The 19,987-nt window shown below is 41.6% G+C and overlaps 1 protein-coding gene across 3 annotated transcripts in view; it reads left to right on the top strand.

Moving 5' to 3' along the window:
• Window positions 1-19,987, top strand: part of HYDIN (HYDIN axonemal central pair apparatus protein) — a 296,336-nt gene that overhangs the window by 170,627 nt on the left and 105,722 nt on the right. The window contains exons 24-35 of one of the 3 annotated variants that reach the window (XM_045534000.1): window positions 303-443; window positions 1,144-1,222; window positions 3,453-3,572; window positions 3,835-4,044; window positions 6,264-6,401; window positions 10,748-10,925; window positions 12,961-13,088; window positions 16,680-16,813; window positions 17,265-17,401; window positions 17,625-17,752; window positions 17,907-18,098; window positions 18,455-18,604. In XM_045534000.1, coding sequence (XP_045389956.1) covers window positions 303-443; window positions 1,144-1,222; window positions 3,453-3,572; window positions 3,835-4,044; window positions 6,264-6,401; window positions 10,748-10,925; window positions 12,961-13,088; window positions 16,680-16,813; window positions 17,265-17,401; window positions 17,625-17,752; window positions 17,907-18,098; window positions 18,455-18,604 — 1,735 coding nt within the window. Of the gene's footprint in view, window positions 1-302; window positions 444-1,143; window positions 1,223-3,452; window positions 3,573-3,834; window positions 4,045-6,263; window positions 6,402-10,747; window positions 10,926-12,960; window positions 13,089-16,679; window positions 16,814-17,264; window positions 17,402-17,624; window positions 17,868-17,906; window positions 18,099-18,454; window positions 18,605-19,987 lie in introns of those variants that run through there. The other 2 variants (XM_045533999.1, XM_045533998.1) reach the window with 2 other exon arrangements.

Here is a 19,987-nt window from a genome sequence, read left to right as displayed (position 1 = left end):
GGGTGAGTTCACAATCTGGCAGGGCTGGAGACAGTAAGTGTGAGAGGGGAGCCCAGGGGGCTGTGGCTGCTCAGAGGAGATATACGGCGCCCAGACCAGTAGAGGGTGGTCAGAAAATTTTTTTCAAAGGAAACCTTAGCTAAGATTTGAAGAAGGCAAGTCCAAGGGAGGGTGGAGGGAGGTCCCTTCTAGACCTGCCTGGTCTCGAATTTGGAGCTTAGCCTTAGAAACTGAGAGCCCACTGGGCACTGATTTGCAAAAGCTGGTGTCTCCTGTATCCCCCACCTCTCATGCCTTTGTAGGTTTGTGACATTGCCTAAGAAGCACTACAATGCCCCCCGGTCCCAGATGGAGTCCGTCCTAGCAACCCCAGCCACTGCCTGCTCCCTAGCAGTCCCAGCTACAAGACAGTCCCTCGAGTTGGACTTAGGTGATTTTGTTAAGTAAGTGCAAATGCAAAGTCAGCATGGATTTTTTTTAAATGGTGTTCTTTTCTCTACATTGACTTCCATTCTCAATTCTCATCCCTCATTTGTTCATTCAACCACTCACCAGTTAACAGTTGAATGAATATCTTCTAAGGTGGGCTCTGGACTAGGTAACGTGGGATAGGGAGCTGGACGTCATCGCTGCTCTCAGGAGGGCGCAGCATCCCGAGCCCTGGGGGACGGAGCCCTTCCTATCGGTCCTCTCCATGTGTCCAAGGTCTGCAGCCTGGATTAGGTCCAGAGCAGCAAGCAGGAAAGGACATGAGACTTCACCAAACAGTGTATCTTCACAATAAAATCCTCCAGTAAAGGATGAAACCTACCGCTGAGCACTTAGGACACATCCAAATGTCTGAAGAATTGCTAGAGATTCCTAGAGCTTTTTGTAAGTCAGACATGGGCTCAAGGGGCCAGGAAAGAAGTGTCAGATCCTATGGAAAAACCAGGTCAGTGGCCAACCTACACTGCAATTTGGGGACAGAAGGCCACAGAGCCCTGAGCAGCTGACCTCTTCAGGAAGGTGTCCCCTGAGTGAGAACTTCCTTTTGCTGTTTGGGGTGTGGTAGAAGAGAAAGAGGGAGCCAGGGCTGTTATGCAACTGAGACTGCATGGTGACAGCTGCCCGGTGAGTGATTCTGTTTCATTGAACTCCCAGGACCATCCTCCTGAACGAAGAGGCCCCGCCTGAAGAAAGAGAACTCGGAAAAGACAAAGCACCCACCGTGATCTCAGAGGTACGGTTTCCTTGCCCTGGGGAGCAGGGGTTGGCAAGTCGAGGGTCCTCCCTGCAAAACAAAGGCAGCCCAGGAGCAGAGTGGCAAGTGCAACACTGAGATTTAGCTGGGATGTGGCCACGTAACTTTATCCACGTCACTTCCCAACCAAATACCCCCAGCGCCAACACCTCAGTGAGAGTCCAGGACACCTCAGTACACAGGTCTCCTCTGCAAGGGAAAAGCTAATTATCTCTCAGCGTCGGTAATCTTGTGTTCTCCCCACTCCCTAAGTAGAGGCTACTAAAGGACAGATATCTTCCACAATAACTCCATAGCTGAAACAAAGGGAAGACCAAGAGAGTTTAAAAACTAATACCCTTAAATTCTTCTTCGAGAACGATGCCCTAAGGAAACCATTGGAGATACAAAGATTTGCATTCAAAGATGTTTATTACAATACTTTAGTGATAAAAAATTGAAAAAATAATGAAAGCTACATTACTGTATGTCCATGAGGTATACAATCTTTTAGAATAGCGTTTGTGTCAGTAGTGGCAAAGAGTGGGGATGACTAGGTAGGAACATGAACTGGCCTAACCTCTACGACATACAACTGGGCAAGTATATCAAAATTTAAAATACATAGTTCCCCTTCTAGAAAATTATTCTCCAGATACCTCTCGGCATTTACATGAAGACATGTGACTATCCTTGTACACTGTAGCTTTGTTTGTAAAAGTAAGAAAAATTGGAAACAATTCCACCAATAGGAGACTGGTTGAATAAACTAAATTATATCTGCACAAGGCAATACTAAGAAATCCTTTTTAAACAATGAGAAAGTTTGTGTGCTAATTTGGCACAATCTCTGATATAGTAAGTAAAAAATACTAAATGCAAAATAGGTAGCATAGGGTGGTACCATTTGCGTGAAGAAAAAAAGTTTATAAGAACAACTAACATTTACTGAGCATTTCCTATGGCCTTTGTACTGTTTTGAGCATTTTTTTTCACATTAACTCGTTTACTTCTCCCAACAACCCTGTGAAGTGAGTACTATTATCTCTCCCCATTTACCAGTGAGGGGACACATCTGTCAGGCAATGGAGCTGGAAGACAGGGCAGTCTGGCCTGCTCCTGACCACTATATTATCTCTCAAGTAGTTAAGTAGATATTAATATATTTGCTCATGCATGGAATATCTCTGGAATATCAGCTTCATTAGGGCAGAGGTTTTTTCTATTTTGTTCACTATTCTATCCCCAGGACCTAGAACTGATTCATAGTAAGTCCTCAATAAATGTTAGTGGACTAAAAAGAATAACTAAATGGAGGGGAGGGGGAACTGGAGGACTGGGGAAAAGGGATGGAAATCTTTTTTTTTTTTTTTACCATATACCCTTTTGAATATTTTAATTTGTATCTTGTATGATCATCTATTTTTAAAAAATATTTGAAATGATGCTTGTGAAGAATATTCAGTCACTTGGGCAGGCAGCACTCATAATGTCAACTGGAAAATCAGAATACAAATATATCTACTCAGCGTATAAACACGTGTACACGTGTATATAGACACATTTATCTATAGCATAACCTAAAGATTTATTTTTATTCTTTCTTTGGAGTTTTCCATATTTTTCAGTTTTCTTAGAATGAGTATGTGTGAGTACATAAAACAGTTGTCTTTTAAATGTTAGTATGTTAATTATTTTTTCTGTTTTCAAAGATGTTTGTCACAGTAAACTCAAGAATACAGAAAAATTAAAGCAAACATCCTCACAATCCCACCACAGAAAAATGTTACTGAAATTTTTAACAAACAACCTCCTAGGTATCTGTTTGCTTATGCAAATCTCTGAATGAGTTTATACATACTCACACCTTCAGAAACATGAGGTATATGTGATTTTACATGAATGACTGCTTTCTTGCTCAATAATACGTTTGCTCATCATTCCCAGTCCATAAATACACATTGCATCATCCTCCATGGATAGAGTTCCCACACACACATGTCCCCCCATTGATGGGCATTTAGTTTGCTTCCAAAATTTTGCTATCATAAATAGCACTGCAGTAAACATCCTTATACATACATTTTGGTCACTCGCCCAGTTATCTGCCTAGGGAGAAAGGTACTATTTTTATAACCATATACAACATGCTTCATTTTGGGAGGGGAGAAGCACACTGATTATCCAATATGAATGCTTGCTAGCTTTTCCTCACGTCTTTAATTTCTAGGGATTAAAAATTAACCCTGCTGAACCAGAAAGAATACACTTAAGCCACAGCGAAGTGGAGTTTCAGGAATCCCTGTGGATCTTTTCACAGGATGATATCCTTTCCATCGGGATAGAAGAAGTAAGTAACACACCATGGGTCCTGATGTCATGTGATACAAACTTTTCTCACTGAGCACTTGCCCGGAGTCAGAAACATAAATCTCGCCAAAGCACTGTTACCGCCATTACCGTCCTAAGTTTTGGGTGCTGGGCTAGTCACCTCCTATGGAGTCAAACAAGTTCAAGTCAGGAATTAATCTGTAAATTGCATAACTTTAACTTACCCTTTGCAGGCCCTTCATCCTAATAGCTGCTCTCATACAGAATGACTTTCTCTGCAGGTATTCGATATTTTGCCCCTCTATGGAACATTGCAGCCCCACACTAGCCAGCAGATATCGTTCACCTTCTATGGGCACAGTAACATCATTGCACAGGCTAAAGCCCTGTGCGAAGTGGAAGGAGGGCCCACCTATGAAATAATACTCAAGGGAGAGGCATCCCTGATCGACTATTTCTTTGACACCAAGGATATTAACTATGGATTACAGGTATTGCAAACCATCAGGTGGAGATTTTCTGGTTTTGACTTAAACATCTTAAATGAATCTCTCCTGTGTCCCCCATCATCACAGTCTCACCATCACCCCTGTCCTGGATCCCTAATCTGCGTCCCTCGCCCTGATCATCCTCCTGCTGCCAACTGTTTGCCAGATACCTTATCTTGCTTTTCTCACCAACTCCTGAAACTCAGCATGTTAGACACTCAGGTTTGCATCTTCCTTTTCAATCCAGAAGCCCTTCCCAACCTCTCCAATTCTTTCAGTAGCACTGCCGTTTTCTCGCACCCCCTGGTTTAAGATCTCCAAGGCTTTTCTGCTGCACTGTCTCCTTCACCTCCCCAGGGCCTTACAGGACACAGGATTTGCTAAGTAATTGGCCAGGATCGCTCTCTGAGTCAGTTTTCCCTCCCTGTCATCACTGTTATCACACTACAGGGTCTCATCAAGCCACGCCTACATTACTACTGCAGTTCCTCCTACATTGTAGTATGCATACAGATCGCCTAGGAATCTTGTCCAAGTGCAGATTTTGATTCAGGTGGTCCAGGGTGGGGCCCGAGAATTTGCATTTCTAATAAGCTCCCAGGTGACATCAGTGCTGCCCGTCCATGCACCCACTGCAAACAAGGGGTTGCAGTGCACTCGTAGCTTCTACCACTAACCCATCTAGACGTCACTGCCAGAGAAATTTTCCCCAACTTGTACTTTCAGTTACAATTGAAACTGACCAATTAACCCCAGCAGCATTTGGAAAAGCAATGCAGTGTTTGTTGAGAAAAAGAGCATGTTTTTGTCGTCTGGTTTTACTTCCTACTGACTGTGTGACCTTGGGCACATCACCTAACCTCTCCAAGCCTCAGTCTCCCTCATCGATAAGGGTGGAATGGGGGGGCCAATGCCTGTCTCCCCAGGATGTTGTAGTTGCATAAGCGTCTGGTCAATGCTGTGCCATGGTCAGAGTCGGCCTTCAATCATCCTGAGTTCTTTTTCTGTCCCCCAGTGGGTCAGAGCCTGTTCCTCCGCCTGGGTGAGACTATCCCAAGCTTCTCTATTAACTGGTGCTCTTTACACAGTAAACTTCGTTTCCCATAATTCCCCCATTATAGCCCATTTATTTAATTGTGGGAAAGCTGGTTTACCCACTGGCCCACTGCACCCAGCCCTTCCTGCCCCCACACTTTCTCTTATGTTATCCCCTCATCGCCCACTCTGCCACCCCCAAACCTCTGCATCCTGAAGACCCAGCTTAGCTCCACCCACAGTTATCTTTCTCTTACTTGACATTCCCTTGGCACTTAGTTATCCTCTTTGCCATAATATAACCTGCTTTGTCGTTTCTGTTTTAGAATAATCATCGGTTAATTCTGTCTGTACACCCTCTCTTTCCAATTAGATTTTGTGTTCTGTACTCAGAGACTACATCTCCTACCAAATTTCAATGAGGATTGGATCTCCATTATATAATTACCGAGTAGTGCATGTACATGTGTGTTTATAGATTAAAGATCATGCCTAAAATCAGATTCACCCAACACCTCCACTGTGTGGAGACCTTCTCCAAATAGAATTCTCTTCCCTTCCTTATCCCCAGGGTCCTGTGGACAGCTGGTTTTGGCTCCTTTCTGAGTATAGTCTTTGACGCAGCTAGTCCTTGTCATAGCTTGTGCTAAGGACCCCTGAAGTTGCCTCAGTTTGTGGTTATTGGACCTTCTAAACCAGCTGGTGAATTCTGTTAGCAAAATCCCAGAAAAAATAGAACATGAATTGCCTATTACACCTATGGCTCTCCATTTAAATAGGAAAAATTCATTCTAGAACATTCTAAATTCAAATTTTATATTTTTCTTACAGGATAGAACCCAGAAGGCAAATTTTGTTAGTTAGAAAGCTCTCTTAAGATTTTCTAATATAAGTTCCTGGGGTGAAGAAACTGAGACCAGAGCGGTTAGATGCTCCCAGCACAGCCATACCTGGCCTGAATCAGCTGGGAGAATGAAGACAGGAGCCAGGTCTCCAGACCCCAGTGGTCCTCCTGCCCCTCTGGCACCTTTTTGTGATGCTGAAATGTGGCTTGACCAGTGTCCGTATCAGGAACAATCAAACCGGTGTCTGTGAGGCATGTTTGTTTATTCACCGTTGTCAGGATGACAACAGCATCCAAAGGTGGTAGACAGAGGAGTCACTCTTGTCCTTCTTCTCCCCTCAAGCTGTTTGACCGTGTCACAGAGAGGGAAATCACGCTGAGGAACACTGGGAAAGTTGGCTTTGACTTCAGGGTTCTGACTGACCACGAGTCTTCCCCGGACAACCTCCTCCCCGGAGTGCCGCTGGTCCTGCCTCTCTGTGTAAGTAAATGGCGGAGGGGCCCAATTCCAATCATCAGCCACGCCCCAGGCATTGGTGAGCCCTCACTGCTAGGATTACCTGTGTGACTTTTCCTTTTAATTAAAACTGAAGAACTCTCAGAAGCAAGAAAAATAAATAAATCCAGGCGACTTCTGTCATTCGTTAAACAAATATTTATTGAGTCCTGCATTAGTCTGTTTCCAGGCACCAGGGATGGAGCAACGACTAAGACAGACACAACCCGTGGGGTTTTTTTCATGATAATAAAACTAATTTATTTCCACTGATGTCTTCGCACATCCCTTGTAATTCCTGAGGGCATCCTTTCCACTGACTACACCAAATCAAAGCAACGTTTTATCAGCAGGTATGAAAATACCAGTAGACTGCAGTGAGCCAAATTGGCTTTAGGAGCAAATGGAGGAGGTGGTTATGTTGATCTACCAGTTTTAAGGAATTTATGTTGAATTTTTCTCATTATGAAAATAACGTATAATTGTTGTAGAAAAATTGGAAAACATAAAAAGGACAAAGAATAAAGTTATAATTATTCTTAATCTTACAATCAAAAGATAACGAATGCCATAATGATAGAGTCTGTTCTTCCCCTAAATCATCACACATATCTGGGTTTATTGTTAGTCTCTCTTCATTGGTCTGTCTGTGTCCACATTAATGCTATACTATTGTAATTGCTGTAGCTTTAAATACATCTTAATATCTGACAGGTCAACTCTCTTTTGTTCTTCTTTCTCCAATTTGTCTTAGCTATTATTTTGAATTTACTTTTAAGTCTTATTTCTCAAACATCTGAAGTTGAATGCCCACTTTTATTTTTTTCTTGGTTAATAATGAAAAAAATGTAAGACTATTCATTTGCCTGAGTATACCTTTAGCCTCATCCCATGAATTTTAGAAAATTACAGATTAAAAAAGTGGAAGTCAATTGTGTATATTTTATACATGTTAATGTTTAATATGACTATTATAATTTTCTTGATTTTCTAAGTTGTCTAGAATTGTAGTTTTATTTACAAGTTTAATTTAAAAATATATTTTTCTTTTTTAAATTTCCAAACGACTAAGATTTTTGTTTTTGTTATTTAAACTCTTCTTAGTGTTAATATTGAGGGTTTTTTGTATCATGGTCAGATAATATGCCCTCTAAATTCCTACTTAGTGAATTTATTAACATATTTTAGTGACCTAAATTGATTTTTAATACAAATAAATGTTTGAAAATATGTTACCTGGGCTATAGAATGCACATTATAATGTGTCTCTATTAAATTAACCTGAATAATTATAGTATTCAAATCTTCTATAACTTTTTCTATACAATTTTTCTAAGACTAAGAATGGCATATAAAAAGCTTTGTTCATTTCTCTATTGTTTTCTATGCATATATGAATACACATATTGTTTTAGACCTTTTCATTTCTGTGTTTACATATAGGATTTCATAACTATAAGTGTTCTTCATGGACTATGTATTTTACCTATTTTAAATTGTCTTCCTGTTCCCTTCTAATGCTTTTTGCTTTGAATTCCAGTTTGGTCTTAACATTGTGATTCCTGCTTTCTTTTTCTCTTACCTCATTTGTCCATAGACTATTTCATTTTGTTTTAGGTTTATCACTCATAAAACATATATAGTTGGATTTTATTTTTTTAATCTTCTCTGAAAGTCTTAGGTTCCAGTAGGGAGATTAACACTCTTATCATTAGGATAGTTGAAATGTTTGGTATAATTTCCTTCATTGTATTTTATCTATTTTTAAAGTTTCCTTAATGTTTGCTTTGTATCTTGATATCACAATTGCTGTTTATTTTGCCTTTTTCTAGGTTTTTTTTTTTTAAGCATTTGAGTTTACATTGCTGTTTTTAGTGGAAATTGATACAATTCTAAAGGGAATAATTTGGCAATATCTGTCAAAATTACCTTTGACCCAGAAATTTCATTTTTAAGAATTTATCCTATATACATGTTCCCATATTTGCAAAATGACATGTATATAAGAATATTTTCTACATCATTTGTAATGGTAATAGCAAATGACCAGAAACTGTCAGTAGGAAACTAGTTTTTTAAAATATATTAAAATTATGTAATGATATAATATGCAGCAGTTAAAAAGGATGAGGCAGCTCTAAATGTGGTAATATTAATTCTAAGATACATTGTTAGGTAAAAAGAAAAGAAAAGAAAAGAAAGCTGAAAAACACTATGCATGCTACCATCTGCATTTTAAAATATCTGTATATTGCTGGATTCAGTTAGCTAATATTTTATTTACTATTTTTTGCATCTCTGTTAGTAAGTGATAACTGTTTCATAAATTTCCTTGTTCATGCTATTGTTGACTAATTCAGATATCATAAGAAGAAATGTGTATTTCTCTCTTTTTTATTCTCTGGAATGGTTTGTAAACTAAAATTATCTGTTTTTTGAAAGATTGTTATAACTTGCTTCTAATGCCATATATTCCTTTTTCAGGCTAATTTTCTTGACTTATTCACCTTCTGTATAAGATACAGATCATTTAGGGGGTTTAATGCTTCCTGTGAGTGAATGCCTGTGAAACTTGGTGACAAGGCTCCGTTCTGTGCAGTAAAACAGGCAGCATGTAAGGCAGCCAGAGAGAGGGGACAGAGAAGCAAGGGGGAAAGAAATGGCTCTCTTAGGAACTGTGGCAGTGACGTTTAGGGCTACTGAACACCCAGCATGTGTGTGTGTTTGTGTATTTGGATGAAATCTGGATAGGTACACACCAGTATATTATCATTATGTATGTGACACAAATGCTAGTGATCTTTATTAAGTTTTTTCTTATCTCATTCTCTAATTTTTCTTCAAAGAGTAGGCGTTACTTATGACATCAAAAAAAATAATAAAATATGTTCAAAAAGTATAAGGAGCCCATTCAAAACTGACTTTTGAAACACTTCTAAATAATTTGAACTTATACTGGTATTTATTTCCCCAGTTCAGATTCCAGTCTGATTTGCCTTTTGTACCAATTTATAACCATGCAATTCTCCCAGCTCTTATTTTCTGATTTACTTATCTAGAGGTTACATTTTGAATGTATAATTTTTTAAGAGTTTTATTGTATGGTATTTTACATATACAAAAGAAATCTCTGTAACATGTGTTTGATTTAGAAAGCACAATTATAAAATGAACACCATGAACCTACCATTCATGTTTAAATCCAGAATATGACTAATATAGTTACACCCACTCATGCGTTTCTGTGCACACACTCTAATATACTGAAACCCACCTGGGCGCCTTCCCCATCTCGTGCCCCTGCTTGCTGGTGGTTACCTCCCAACCATTAACCACCAGTCTGAATTTTGTGTTTATCATTTCCTTTTTAAGATAATTTTCTTACATATGTATGACTCCATTACTTTAGTTTATTGAGTTATCAAAACGTTTAAACACCTACTATTTTTTCTAGTATTTCTAGTATTTTTTTCTAGTACTAAGGATAGGGTGGTAAACAAAACAGACAAATACACTTGCTCTAGTGCAGGTTTTGTTCTACAAGGTTTCGTTTTATCTTGACCTTTCTAAAAACAGCATCATTAAATGTAATCTTGTATGATTAGCTTTTTTCACCCAATATTGTGTTTCCAAGAGTCATCCAGATTGTTGTATGTACTGTGGTTCATTTATTTTCACTACTGAATAAGAATCCTCTTCCAACTACTGTAAATTGCAAGTAAATTTCCATTTTCCTGGTCAAAGCACATTTGCGTTTTTCCCCAACAGTTTGCTATTGGCAACAATCCTGCCATGACTAGTCTGGTACACGTCTCCTGGTCCACAGGTGGGAGAGTTTTCCTAGGGAGCTTTCCCAGGGGCGGAATCGGGGGTCACAGGCCATGTGTGTTCAACCTTATAAGACGGTGCGAAAGCATTTTTCTCAGTGCTTATTCCCATTGCCGTCCCCACCAGATGTATATGAGTTCCCTTTGATGCACATTCTCACTAAAACTTGGTAAATTTTACCAATCTTGTGGTTTTTTGAAAAAAATTATTATGATCTTAGTTTCCATTTCCCTGATGACTTAGGAAGGGTGAGCATTTCTTACTGTTTTTATCTGCTATTTCTTTTTCCTCTTTTGTGAAATGTCTGCTTGTATGCATTGCCTCTTTTTGGGTCGTTTTCTTGTCCTTTTCTTATTGTTTCACAGGAATGGATCCTGGGGAAGGTGTGTGAGTGGAGACTCACCAGCACAATCAGCCTTTGGGATTATCTAGTCCACCCAACTCCCAAAAATAGAAGTCCGTTTGTAAATTTTAAAGTTCTCTCTGCTCTTTCTCCTGCATAGGGTTTTATCGGTTCACAGAACGAGCAGGTGTTGAAGGTTTACTACTTACCTGGAGTACCTGAGTTCTTTCAGAGAAGTTTGCAGATACAGATTGCCCACCTGGACCCAGAAAAGATCACTCTAAGTGGAGAGGGAATCTTTCCCCGAATCTGCCTGGATCTCCCCAGGAACCTGAGAGGTACTAATACCCGTTATAGTATTTCCCCCCTGGAAGACAAAAGATACATTTTAGCGTTGCTTATTTGAAGGTCAGTGGCTACGTCCTTTATTTGCTTGGCAATCCCCTCTTGTTCCCTTCAGTGTTAATCCTCAAGTGCAAAAAAAAAAAAAAGCAAAAGTTGATTTTGACTCGGTGACCTGAGCTTAGTGTGAGACAAGATGTAGCCTATGGCAGCCCTACATTAAGAAGCCTGACCAAACTTGCCCTTATTGAATTACTTACAGAGGGACGGGGAAACTCCACCTCCAAAGGCTTTTCCATCCAGTGCATATTCCTTCCAGCCACAGTCTCTCCCTGAGTTGCCTTTCCCAGTAACACACTCACAGATGGCCACTGAGAAGGCAAAGGCTGATGTACTTCCGGGAGTGGAATTCTCCAAACATAAACTGCGCAGAAAGGCAACTTCAGATTCAGACCCCTTATTTTTGGCATTACCCAGCTTGAGGACTAAATTAGGCTTTAATAGCCATCTGCCCAGGTGCCTGGCCCAGGCTTTTCTGGTCGTATCTGGCCCCCTGGACCATCCTTCTGGACCAGAGTGATGTTTCTGTCTTGGCAGATCCCAAAGAACAGCTCTTTTCACCGTAGACTCTCTCTGGCTCTTTCTTCCCAACACCAGGTAAAGGACAAAGGGTCAGGAAAACCTCTTCGAGCTCCTTGAAATCCACTTTCCCTAAAAAGCTTCAGACTAAGCCCTCCCACCCCACCTTTCCTCCTACCCATTCCCTAATCACTAACTCACCTGTTGGTGATGATCCATTGAATTCTATTAATAATCTTCTGCTCCCTGGAAACCTGAACGGAAACATTAGTAAAGCTTAGACCACATTACAGTCTAGTATCCAGAGTTCTAGCCAGATGAGGGTCACTCTACCTCTGTGTGTGGTTGTCAGGGAGGAAGGCCTTTGCCACATGGCTGAAAACTGGGCACCCTGCCGGCCTCATCAGGGCAATAGACATGGTTTGGCCCATAAGGGCTTTAAGATAATTTAAATTTGAATAGCATTACTTTGGTCTTCTGTACTCCAATTCACTGCAGTTGTAGCATGTCCTATTGTTTTATAGTGGACATTTTAATGACTTTGCCCACCTTGCTCCTTTAAAGCATTTCAATTTGCACTGGCTTCATGGTGGATTTGGTGGTCCAGTATCTCTCCACCAGTTGCCTGCCCTCTCTGATTCAGGATATTGTGGCTTATTTAGTTTTAGTTAAAGCAACTTGACCCAAATATATCATTTTTGTTAATTGCGATTTCATAAACATGAAAACTGACTTAAAGGGGACCAGCTGTCCTGGTTTGTCCAGCACTGAGGGAGCTCCAGGGGTTGGGGGTATAAGTACTGGAATGAAGAAAGTCCCAAGCGAGCCGGGATCAAGTGGGTCACCCCACGAGTGACTTGGAATATTAGTGCCTTCAAGTTCTTGAGAACCAGCTAGGAGCTCGCTGAAGCATAATCTCATTAAACTCTGATACCAGTTCAACTCACTCACAGATTGGCTCATCCTCTGAAGCAGAGAAACATGGCAGGTGAGGGGTCAACAAGTTCACTTCCCGATGGAACTGGAGGCCATCATCCTGAGTGAAGTAATTCAGGCACAGAAAATAAATGCCACATGTTCCCACTTGTAATGGGACCTAAACTATGGCTACACAAGGGCACACGGAGTGGCATAATGGACCCTGGAGACTCAAGATGGGGATGGGAGGGAGGGGGTGAGGGATGAAAAATTTCCTATAGGATACAATAGCTACTACTCAGGTGATGGGGACACCAAAGCTGTTACATACGTGTAACGGAATTCAAATTCTACCCCTAAATTTATTAAAATTTTTTTAAAAATTAATAAAACAAAACAAAAGAAAGAAACTTCCAAACTGTTAAAGTAATTCACTTCCTTTCCCACTTTACCCTGAGTTGAGAGCCTGTGTTTTGAACATAACTCATATTTTTCTGACCTACCTGACTCCTCTTTTCTTCCAATCCCCCACAGGAAATGAAAAGTATGAAACCTTACTGAATCAGGCCAGAGAAAACATGGAGAAAGAGTATGACAGATACGAAACTCTAGACCAGTTTGAGATAATGACTCAGGAGATACCTCAGGATGAATCTACTGAGGTAAGACTACCTCCACCCTGCACAGAATGCGTGTGCAGAAGGACAGTATATGCAAAGGCCCGGGGGCAGGAAGGGCATGGTCTCACTGAGGAACAGAAAGGAGAAAGATACAGCTAAGGCAAAGAAGTGGGGAGGTAGGACAAGCAAGATGGGCCCACAGAGGTGGGCAGCCACCTGGTGAACCTATTAAGGGTGTTTGTTGGTCTTTAGTCTAAGGGCAATGGGAAGCCACTGAAGTGTTTCAACCATAGGTATGGTATAACTGGCTTTGCATCTTTATAAGATTCCTCTTTTAAAGAGCTTTAAGGGGATAGGGACCCGGATGATTGAGAGTAGGTGTGGAGAGATCAGTTTTTAAAAAGCTGATGGAGTGTTCTAGGTGAGAGGTGGTGGTGGTGTAAACAGTGGTGATGACAGTGGGGGCAGGGAGAATTGGGCCGGTTCAACAAATAGTCCAACAAAAAACAATGGTGATCTAGCACCCCTTGTATTATCCTGGATAGAGCTGAGAACCATTCTACTCAGTGAAGTATCCCGAGAATGGAAAAACAAGCACCGCATGTACTCACCATCAAATTGGTTTTAACTGATCAACACTTAAGGGCACATATAGTAGTAACATTCATCGGGTGTTGGGCAGACGGGAGCGGGGTGGAGGGGATGGGCATATACACACCTAATGGGTGTGGTGTGCACCGTCTGGGGGATGGACACACTTGAGGCTCTGACTTGGGTGGGGCAAGGGCAATATACGTAACCTAAACATTTATACCCCTGTAATATGCTGAAATAAAAAAGAAACAAGAAAAAGAAATATTCCAGAGCTGGAATGGTCAGGGATTAGGGATTGATTGGATATGGGGCTGAGGCAGAGGTGACCTCTAGGTGTCTTGCTTGATGACAAGGTAAAGAGGGGGCACTGAGGTTGGAAACCTGCGAGGGGAAGCAAGTTTGGGTGGGAGGGGAAGGAAAGGAAAGGAGTTAAGATAGACGAGAGGGTTACTGAGCGTGAGATTTCTGTGCATCTTCCAAGAGGAGCATCCAATAGGCTGTGGTCCCATGCCCTGGGCTGTGGACTGGTACCGGTCCGTGGCCTGTTAAGAACCAGGCCACACAGTAGGAGGTGAGTGGTTGGCAGGCCAGTGAGTGAAGAAGCTTCATCTGTATTTACAGTGGCTCGCATCAGTGCATAAGCTCCGCCTCCTGTCAGATCAGCAGTGGCATTAGATTCTCATAGGAGCAGGAACCCTACTGTAAACTGCACATGCAAGGGATCTAGGTTGCACGCTCCTTATGAGAATCTAATGCCTGATGATCTGAGATGATGCTAGCACTGGGGAGCAGCTGCAAATACATATTATCATTAGCAGGGAGGTTTGACTGTACAATAAATGTAATGCACTTGAATCGCCCCCCTACCCCCATCCTTGGAAAAATTTTCTTCCGTGAAACTGGTCCCTGGTGCCACAATTGTTGGGGACCACTGCAGTAGGGAATTGGAGCCTTGGCTGGGGGCTGGGGAGAGAGAGTTTGGAGAAAGTGATTTGAGAGTCATCGGATGATCACTGTAACACAGGAAATGGTGAAATTCCCTAGAAAGTGTATCCAGGGAGCAGTGAAGAGGGTAGATTCAGAATGGAGCCCTCAAGTACCCCAACATCTGAGTGCAGGAGGGGCAGCCAGAAGGTTCTGGAAGTCAGGAGTGTATGGTCTCACAGAGGTGGCCACCAAGCCAAGATGTGGTCTCTAGAGGGAGGGGGTGGCCCAGCTTGTAAATTAAGGCTGGAATAGGAAGGCAAAACCCCAAAATGTCCTCCCTCACCATCCCCTGAAATTCCTCTCTTAGCAGTCTTTTCCTGACCATGAAGCCTGCTTCCTCCCTGTGCTCTTCTTTTAAATTACAAGTGTGCATGAGAATATTGTCCTAAGGAAGTCACAGTTCCCACCCTCATTCCCTTTTGTCTCACTGCGGCTGTGGCACACATTCACGTTCCTGCTGTACCCTGGGCTTAAGGTTCGGCCCTTCTCAAACAGTATTTATCAGATTGTTTCACTGTCACCTTCCCAAATATCATTTTTTAGACATTTTTTTCCCTAATAACCCCCATGAAATATTTTTATTATATATTAAATGGAATGTCTTTGAATAATTTGATATTTAATTTTTTAAACTTTTTATTTTGAAATAATTATAGATTCACAGGGGATTGCAAAAAAAATTGTTTTTTTCCCAGTAGTAACATCTTATATAACTATTAATATAATACAATATCAAAACCAGGAAGCTGACATTGATACAAGCCACAGAGCTTATTCTGGTTTCACCGGTTTTACTTGTACGTGGGGGAGGGGCGGTCTATGCAATTTTATCACATTTGTAGATTTATGTCACCACTACCACAATTAAGATTCGGAACTGACCTTTTCCATCACCACAAGGATTCCTTGTGCTTCTTGGATAAATAAAATTAAAAACAAAATCTTTCAACCCAGAAAATCTCTCCACAAAGATAGAAGAGAAGAAAAACTATTATTGAATAAGCATTAAAGCAGAATGTGACATGTATCACAGGCCATCTTCTGAGAGATTGCAAAGACAGAAAAAAGTCTGACCCTTTTATATAAACAACCAGATCCAACCCATCCCGTGCATGTTCTCAAAGTCAATGATAGCTAGCCCTCCAGTGAGAAGACTTGACATCATTTGTCACACAGTTTATCCTAAATTTACAGGGTGATTGGGGTGACCTTCTGGGTTAGCTAATTGGCTTTATCCAAAGGGAAAACAAACTGCTCTTGTCTGTGTGACAGGGCCCCGTTGGAGTTGGGCTCTTATCCTCCCACAAAAACTGGGAGATAGGGGCACATCTTCTTGTTGATTACATTTCAAAGAGATGGTTTCCGGGTCCTTGAGAAAGACTTTCCTCAATGGATGGATCTTAAAGCTGGCAAGAGACTCATTTTGATTTTAAAGAGATTTATACATGTTTCAAAGAGATAATATTTCAAAGTACTTAAAATTACAATTTTTCTAAAGTAAGTGCTCTAAGAAAAGGAAGCGAGAGGTCTCGTCCCTTATTTTCAACGGGGAGAATTAAGCCTCTTTTTTAATTTGTGTTTGCCTTTGCCTGTGCACCTTTAAAGCCACACCCATCTCCCTCTTTCCCTCTGCCCCTTACCCCGTTTGTTATTTCAAGAATGTTATGTAAATGGACTCATACAGCACATAGCCTTTGGAGATTATTAGCTCTTTTCATTCAGCACAATGCCCTTCTGAGCCATTCAAGTTGTGCACTTCAACAGTTCATTCCTTTTCACTGCTGAGCAGTATTCCATGGGGTGGAGGTATTATCAATAGTTTGTTTTCCTTCCCCCACCCCCTTCCCATGAACATTTTAATACCACAAATATACTGTATATCTGTTTATGAGCTGTGGTCCTTTTGGAGGGCCACCAACCATTGTAACATCCAAGATATTTTCCACCTCCCCCCACAAGAACCAGTTTTCACCCCTTTAGTAGTGATATTGTCCCCATTGAGAATGCGTGGTCTAGAAGAATTTGCTGACTTGCTCATCTCTCTTGTTCCAGTTAAGTGCTTATCTCCAGATGGAAGTAGAGCGACTTATAGTCCAAGACTACGCCCTAGAACATCAGAAATCAGTTATCCCTGATCCCACCAATAGCACCTGCTTCAGCCATGGCAGTCACTGCAAAATGACCAAGTGAGTCCCCTTCTGTGTTGCATTTGTTTCTGAGTGTAGCATAGCAAGCCCTGCTGCCTTGCGCTGAGTACTCCCTGAAACACTGGTTGATCATCTGGGAATGAAATCCACTCTCCTCATGTGATCTGCCCTCCCCCAGCATCAAGCCAACCAGGCAGATTTCTGCCTCTTACGGTCAGTAAACTCCAGCTCTGTCGAATGGACAAGCCCCATTTCAGGTCCATGAGGGCCCAGGTTGAACATGTTCTTAGATGATGGCTGAATCAGTGTGAACTTCCAAGGAAGTTATGTTGTTTCTAGTCTCCATTCTGGTGACCATTAATTGTTCTCCGCTCCGGAGAATAAAATTGTGCACAGGAGATAGAAAAGAACTTGACACTCTTGTCACTTTGGGAAAAGTAGCCTTCCAGGTTTGAAAGTGACTGGTAAGGAGAACCTGTGTCCGTTTCAGAATCCAGCTGCCAGAGTATACCCTGGACTTTGGCTACGTCGTCCTTGGTGAAACCCGAACCCATATCGTCAAGATCACCAACACCAGTCACTTTCCAGTGTCCTTCCATGCAGAAAAGCGTGTCCTTCGTGACACAGGTAACCAGGCTGGGGAGACACTTTCCTATAGTACTTTGTCACGCCTAACCAGGACCCCATCTGTACTGTCCTTCTGGAACAGCATTTGTGTTTGTTCAGGGATTGCCTGAAAGAGTTGTTGGTACTCTGAGTGGTCATCCTGCTCCAGAGGGGGCTCTGCCTAGAGCAGCTTTTATTTGCTATTTCTCTTTCCCACGAAGACATTTTATCTGTCTTGCTCTAGGATTCAGTACTGAGCTAGATCGTGTAAAGAATCTGCCTTACTGTGAAACAGAAACATTTGAAGTGAGATTTGACCCACAAGGGGCCAATCTTCCTGCTGGAGACAAAGAAGTCATCCTGCCCATCAAGGCATGTTGCACCACTGGGCCCGCCTGATGCTCCAGGTTCCCAGCTCTGCTTGCTAATGGCCCCGGGGTGATCCAATTATTATGTCAGAGCTGTGAGTCTTCCCCCTCCCTGCCCCTCATGCCACATGGTAACAGCAATTTTATGCCTGCTCTAGGTGGTTGGAGGGCCAACAGTTCCCGTCTGTCTCCAAGCCAAGGTGACCATTCCAGCTATGACTCTGTCTTGTGAAAAAGTGGAGTTTGCTGCAATTCAGTGTGGACAGTGCCTGGTGGAAACTGTTCAGCTTTTCAATCATCTCCAAGTCCCTTGTGAATGGTTTGTCCATAGCCTAAAGCCTGTTAACAAGGTAAATGAGTTGTGGCCCCTTGGTCCCCTTGGTCCCCTTGGTCGCCTTTGCCCCATCGCCATTTCAGCCATATTTGTAAACCTAGGCCTTCATTCTCATCATTTCGATCTCCTGCTCAAAGACTCTTCAGTGGCAACCATTGCCTCCTGAGTGAAATCTGGCCCCTTAGCCCAGCACCCGAGGCCCTCTCAGGCCATACTGTCAGATCAGATGTCTTATTCATCTTTGTACCTCTAGTATCCACGCATTCCTTGGTACCTGAGAAATACTTGGGAAATGTAGGTTGTGTGAGTAGAAGATGAAATGAGTCCATTTTCCACAGAAGATGGTCTAATTATCTGATATTTATAAATCAGCTGGAGAAACACATGCCAAAGTACTTAAGACAGAAACTACGTGCTGAATTAACACCAAAGATACGGATCTTTGACGTCCAACCCACTTCTGGAGTCTTGGATCCTGGGGAGAGGTCCAACGTGCAAGTGAAATTCATGCCAAAAGAAGAGGTGAGCTTTAAAGAAATGTGGCCTCATTTAGATTCTCTTTACTCAAAGTTCATGCTTGTTTGGGTCTCAGGGGAAACTCTGAGTGACTCGTGCCTCGCTAATCTGAATATGGCATCTCAAGTGCTTTCTGGTTCACGTAGAAGCTGTGTGGCCTGGCGATCTGGAATCAGCAGACTATCTAACACGTTGATTTTTATCAGCAGACCTGGGTTAGAAGGCTTCTGCCTCTCACTCAAAGGCTGTGTCCCTGAACAAATCCCATAGCCTCACTAAGCCTCAGTTTTCTCATAGATAAAATTAAAAAGAATAAGATTGCTTATCAAAAATCCCTTTTGCAACTCTGGAATCCAGTAAGCTCCAAAAATTGGGGGTGGGAGGATTTCATAAGTTTCACACTACTCAGTTTTCAGAGTGAAACATTGCAACTGCAGAAACACTAATGTGTTTGATTATTGGAGACCTGCCCCAACCCTGGTGAGGGTATTAGGTAACACAGGGTAAATGCACTATTTTTACCTTTATAAAAATGTGGATTTGAAAGTATCTGGCCCCTGGGTTTCAGTTATTCCAGTTACCTGCAATAACAACCCCCTCGGGTCATTTTGAAGATTAAATGCACAGCATTCAATAAAATATACACAGGATACCACTCTATGTAGAGTAAGTGTCTCAATAACTGTTAACTGTCATCGTCAGTAGTCGTGGTAAGTACTCCCCGGTGGACAGCCTCCCTGAGCCTCACAAACATTTCTTTTGTGACCACCACCAGCACAAAGCTCCTCCTGGCCAAGAACACAGTAAAATTAATAAAATACTAGAACCAGAGAGGATCTCAAGAGATTGCACTGTAAAGACTTGTTCAAAGCCTATGGTGTTTGGGATATGTTTTCCTCTATTCTGTTATTTTGAAAGAAAAATCGATGTAAGTTTTATAGAACACCTGTGGTTAACTCCCATCTTCCTGGTTATGGCTTTGAGGAAATGCTTAAGAATCTGCAGTGAGAAAGAGGAAAAGTGAATGACTTCATATCTCACTCTAAAATAAAGCTCATGTTTCTGTCATTATCAAAATCTCTCCAACCCTTTTAAAAGAAAATTAATAATATATTTGTCATTCTTAAAGAGTCTTCAGACTATCAAAGGTTTACTTAAGACTTTGGATTTCTTTCCATTACTGAATAAGGGAAATACCAGTAAGTATAGTTTTAAAAAATAGATTTGTTCAGACAGTTCCATAAATGTTGAGTTCACATTGATCAAAGTTAAAACAAATGTTTCCACCAATTGGAAGAGGAACTTTTTGGCTGTATGCAAGAAATTGGTTGGCTCTGCAACCCATACAATCCATACCTGCGTCTCTATCAATACCAGCAGCACAGAAAA

This window comes from Lemur catta, chromosome 20 (assembly GCF_020740605.2).
Source record: "Lemur catta isolate mLemCat1 chromosome 20, mLemCat1.pri, whole genome shotgun sequence".
NCBI classification, from domain to species: domain Eukaryota; kingdom Metazoa; phylum Chordata; class Mammalia; order Primates; family Lemuridae; genus Lemur; species Lemur catta.
Note: the sequence above shows the minus strand (reverse complement) of the source record. Positions and strands in the feature narration are given on the sequence as shown.